Source organism: Corvus brachyrhynchos, unplaced genomic scaffold (genome assembly GCF_000691975.1).
Source record: "Corvus brachyrhynchos isolate BGI_N302 unplaced genomic scaffold, ASM69197v1 scaffold5, whole genome shotgun sequence".
In the NCBI taxonomy this organism is placed as follows: Eukaryota; Metazoa; Chordata; class Aves; order Passeriformes; family Corvidae; genus Corvus; species Corvus brachyrhynchos.
Window position 1 is genome coordinate 12,194,555 of NW_008238321.1, and position 2,689 is coordinate 12,197,243.

At 42.8% G+C, this 2,689-nt stretch overlaps 1 protein-coding gene across 1 annotated transcript in view; it reads left to right on the forward strand.

Annotated features, from left to right (window-relative positions):
* TMC7 (transmembrane channel like 7) overlaps window positions 1–2,689 on the forward strand; it is a 16,347-nt gene that overhangs the window by 2,078 nt on the left and 11,580 nt on the right. Inside the window, 3 exon segments of the mRNA XM_017734308.1 lie at window positions 7–56; window positions 2,146–2,294; window positions 2,641–2,688. Coding sequence (XP_017589797.1) covers window positions 7–56; window positions 2,146–2,294; window positions 2,641–2,688 — 247 coding nt within the window.

The window sequence follows — 2,689 nt, forward strand, 5'->3', positions numbered from 1 at the left end:
CCTGAGCGCCCCGCCAGAGAGCTACCGCTGAGCATCGCGGAGAAGAGGAAATTAAGGTTAATCTGCACGCTTTTCTTCCTTGTTTGTTTTTTTGGGTTGGTTTTTTTTGGTTTGTTTTTTTTTTTTTCCAATAACTTTTTCCTAAACACAGCCCAGGTGCGCTGGAAGGCTGAAGCAGAACTGGGTTTGGCTGTATCTGTTTCACCCTGTGGCATATGATTCTGACAAGAAAGTGCCCAAGTGCACTTGGCTGGCACAAGGGAGTCTCTGACTGGGGGCAGAAGTAGGTTGAATTGGAAGAAATTAGTTAAAACTGGGAATTACCTGCAGCAAACAAACGCGTTTCTCCCTGTTTTCCGTTTTGGGTTTTTTCCCTCAGGGTTTTGTGCTTGCAAGGGTCACTGTGAGTTATCTGCATGAGCACCCCCCCGCTGCTATGCGAGTGCTGCTGCTCTTACACAATCCAGTGCCCTCTCCCTGCTGTGGCTCAGTACAGTTGATAGGAAGCTTCCCAGGACCTTTGCTTCTTTTTATGTTCTCCCCCTGCCCCATTCCTTTTTAAATGACTCTTTCCTGTGTGTTGTTCCTGCCCCGCTGCTGGTAACCCCCCGGAGGGAGGGATTGTAAAGACGTTGCTTTGCTCCGCCTGAATTTCTGTGCTTGTTGTCTCATGTCTCACTGCTGGGCTGAAAGCTGCTTTGAGAACAGAGGATACAGGATGTGGTTTTATACTGTCAGAGAACAGCTGTACCTTTAAATCAGGTACATTGTAGTTCTAGTTATGAACTAGGAGAGAGGTGGAAGTACAATTAATGTCTGGTACTCCACAGAGAACAAGAGTTACTCTATTGCAAGAGCAATGGGAAACAACCTGACCCTGGAGTTTAACCCTGTAGCCTGTATACAAGAAACAGTAGAAGACCTAGGTCACAGTAAAGGAAAGGGCTCGATACCTTGAATTTTTATTTGAAGTTGTGTATCTGAAGTTCAGTTCTTCAAGAAAAAGGAACTGGAGGGAGGCATGGAGTTGCAATGTCCCAGGCTTGTTTACACATGTTAGCACGGAGAGATTCTGGTGGGGCTTCTTGGCACTTCTACAGATCGGTGATCTGCATTTGTGCAGCAGCTGCCAACACAAAGTGCTTGGCATAAACGTCATGAGAGCTGAACACTCAACTTCTGTAACTCAGAAGAATATGCAGCCCACGCTTCTATTTAAAATGCAAACCGAACACGGCCCAGACAGTTCTGCAGAGTTTAAAACACTGCAAACTGCACTCTGCAGTTTCCACAGAATACAATCTCTTGAGAGGAGCTGTATTTGCTCTTAAAGCTGAGGTCATCTGCTGCCTGTTTGATAGGTTTAATTTGGCTTCCTGCCAAAATGCAATTTTACCTTCCGCTGAGAAGGATGAGAAAACAGGCAACACAGAGCACGCATGGCAGTGCATCACTTGGACACATGGGTAGGGTTGAGCACAAAGTCTTTTAAAACTGTAACCTTGGTACCCCAGCACCGTGTCCTCATGGGTGCTTACTTAACTGCTGCCCTTCTTTGGTGGTGTCAGACGCTGGAACAGAATTCACTGCATACCAGTCCATTTTCAAACTATGTTTCTTGTGTTGTCTAGTTTTAAGGTTTCTTAAAAGAAACAAGAAGCAAACTCTGAGCCACTCAGAATTCTCCTTGACACTGTTGCTGATCAGGCAGCAATTTTTAAAATGCAAACGTATTCATGTAGTATGAAAATCGGTAAGTGAGAAGTAGTTAAAAATTACGGACAGTGGCACATTCTCAGTGTTTGTTTGCAGCTTGTTATTAGAACAGTGCATCCCTAGAGGTGGTGGCAAAAAATACTTTCTCAAATTCATTGAATTGGCACTTTCCAACAAATTTTTCAAAAAACTATTGTTATCAATTGGATTTTTTTTCTCCAAGAGAAGTGAATGTTTTTCATGAGAGAACTTGCCCTATTTGAATTAAGTTGTTGATGCCATTACCAGTAGGACCAGATGGGGAAAGCTTGTGTGTGTTACTGTAGCTATCCCCCTGAAGGCTGCAGGCAGGCTCCGTCCTGCCAAGCCCTGTTACATGGAGTGAGAAATTATTTCTTGTGCTCAGTAACTGTATTTCTGGATTCTTAGGGGCTCTCAGCAGGCTGATACAGAACATTTATCTAGATGGAAGAAGTGGAGAAGAACTAGCAGTAAATCATGGCAAAAAGCACTCAGTGAAGTCAAGGGCTTGTCATCTTACCTGGTGCTTTGGCAACGTGATATTCACAGCATAGAAGGTATTTCTTGTCTGCTGTCCATTTCTCCTCTGTAACGCTGCTTCTGTTAGTGGCAGTTTTACCTGTGTGAGCATAGTTTCACATATAACTACATGTGCTTAAGAAGTTACTTTCTTCCTTTATTGCTGAATGTAAAATCCATTATATGGTAGAAGGAAATATATTGGAAAAAATTATTAAGATGTCCAACTTGCATTTCAGTTATATTGGTAAAAGGCTGTAGTACTTAAAACTAGCTTTAACAATGTTTCTTCAGTTCAGTGTAACTGAAATTATAATCTGCTCTCTCTGTATTTTCAATGGTTTTATCATCTTAATTATTGGCACATGTTTCTTTTATTCCCAGGGAAATTTGGTACTGGCGTCCAGTCCTACTTCTCCTTCCTGCGTTTTCT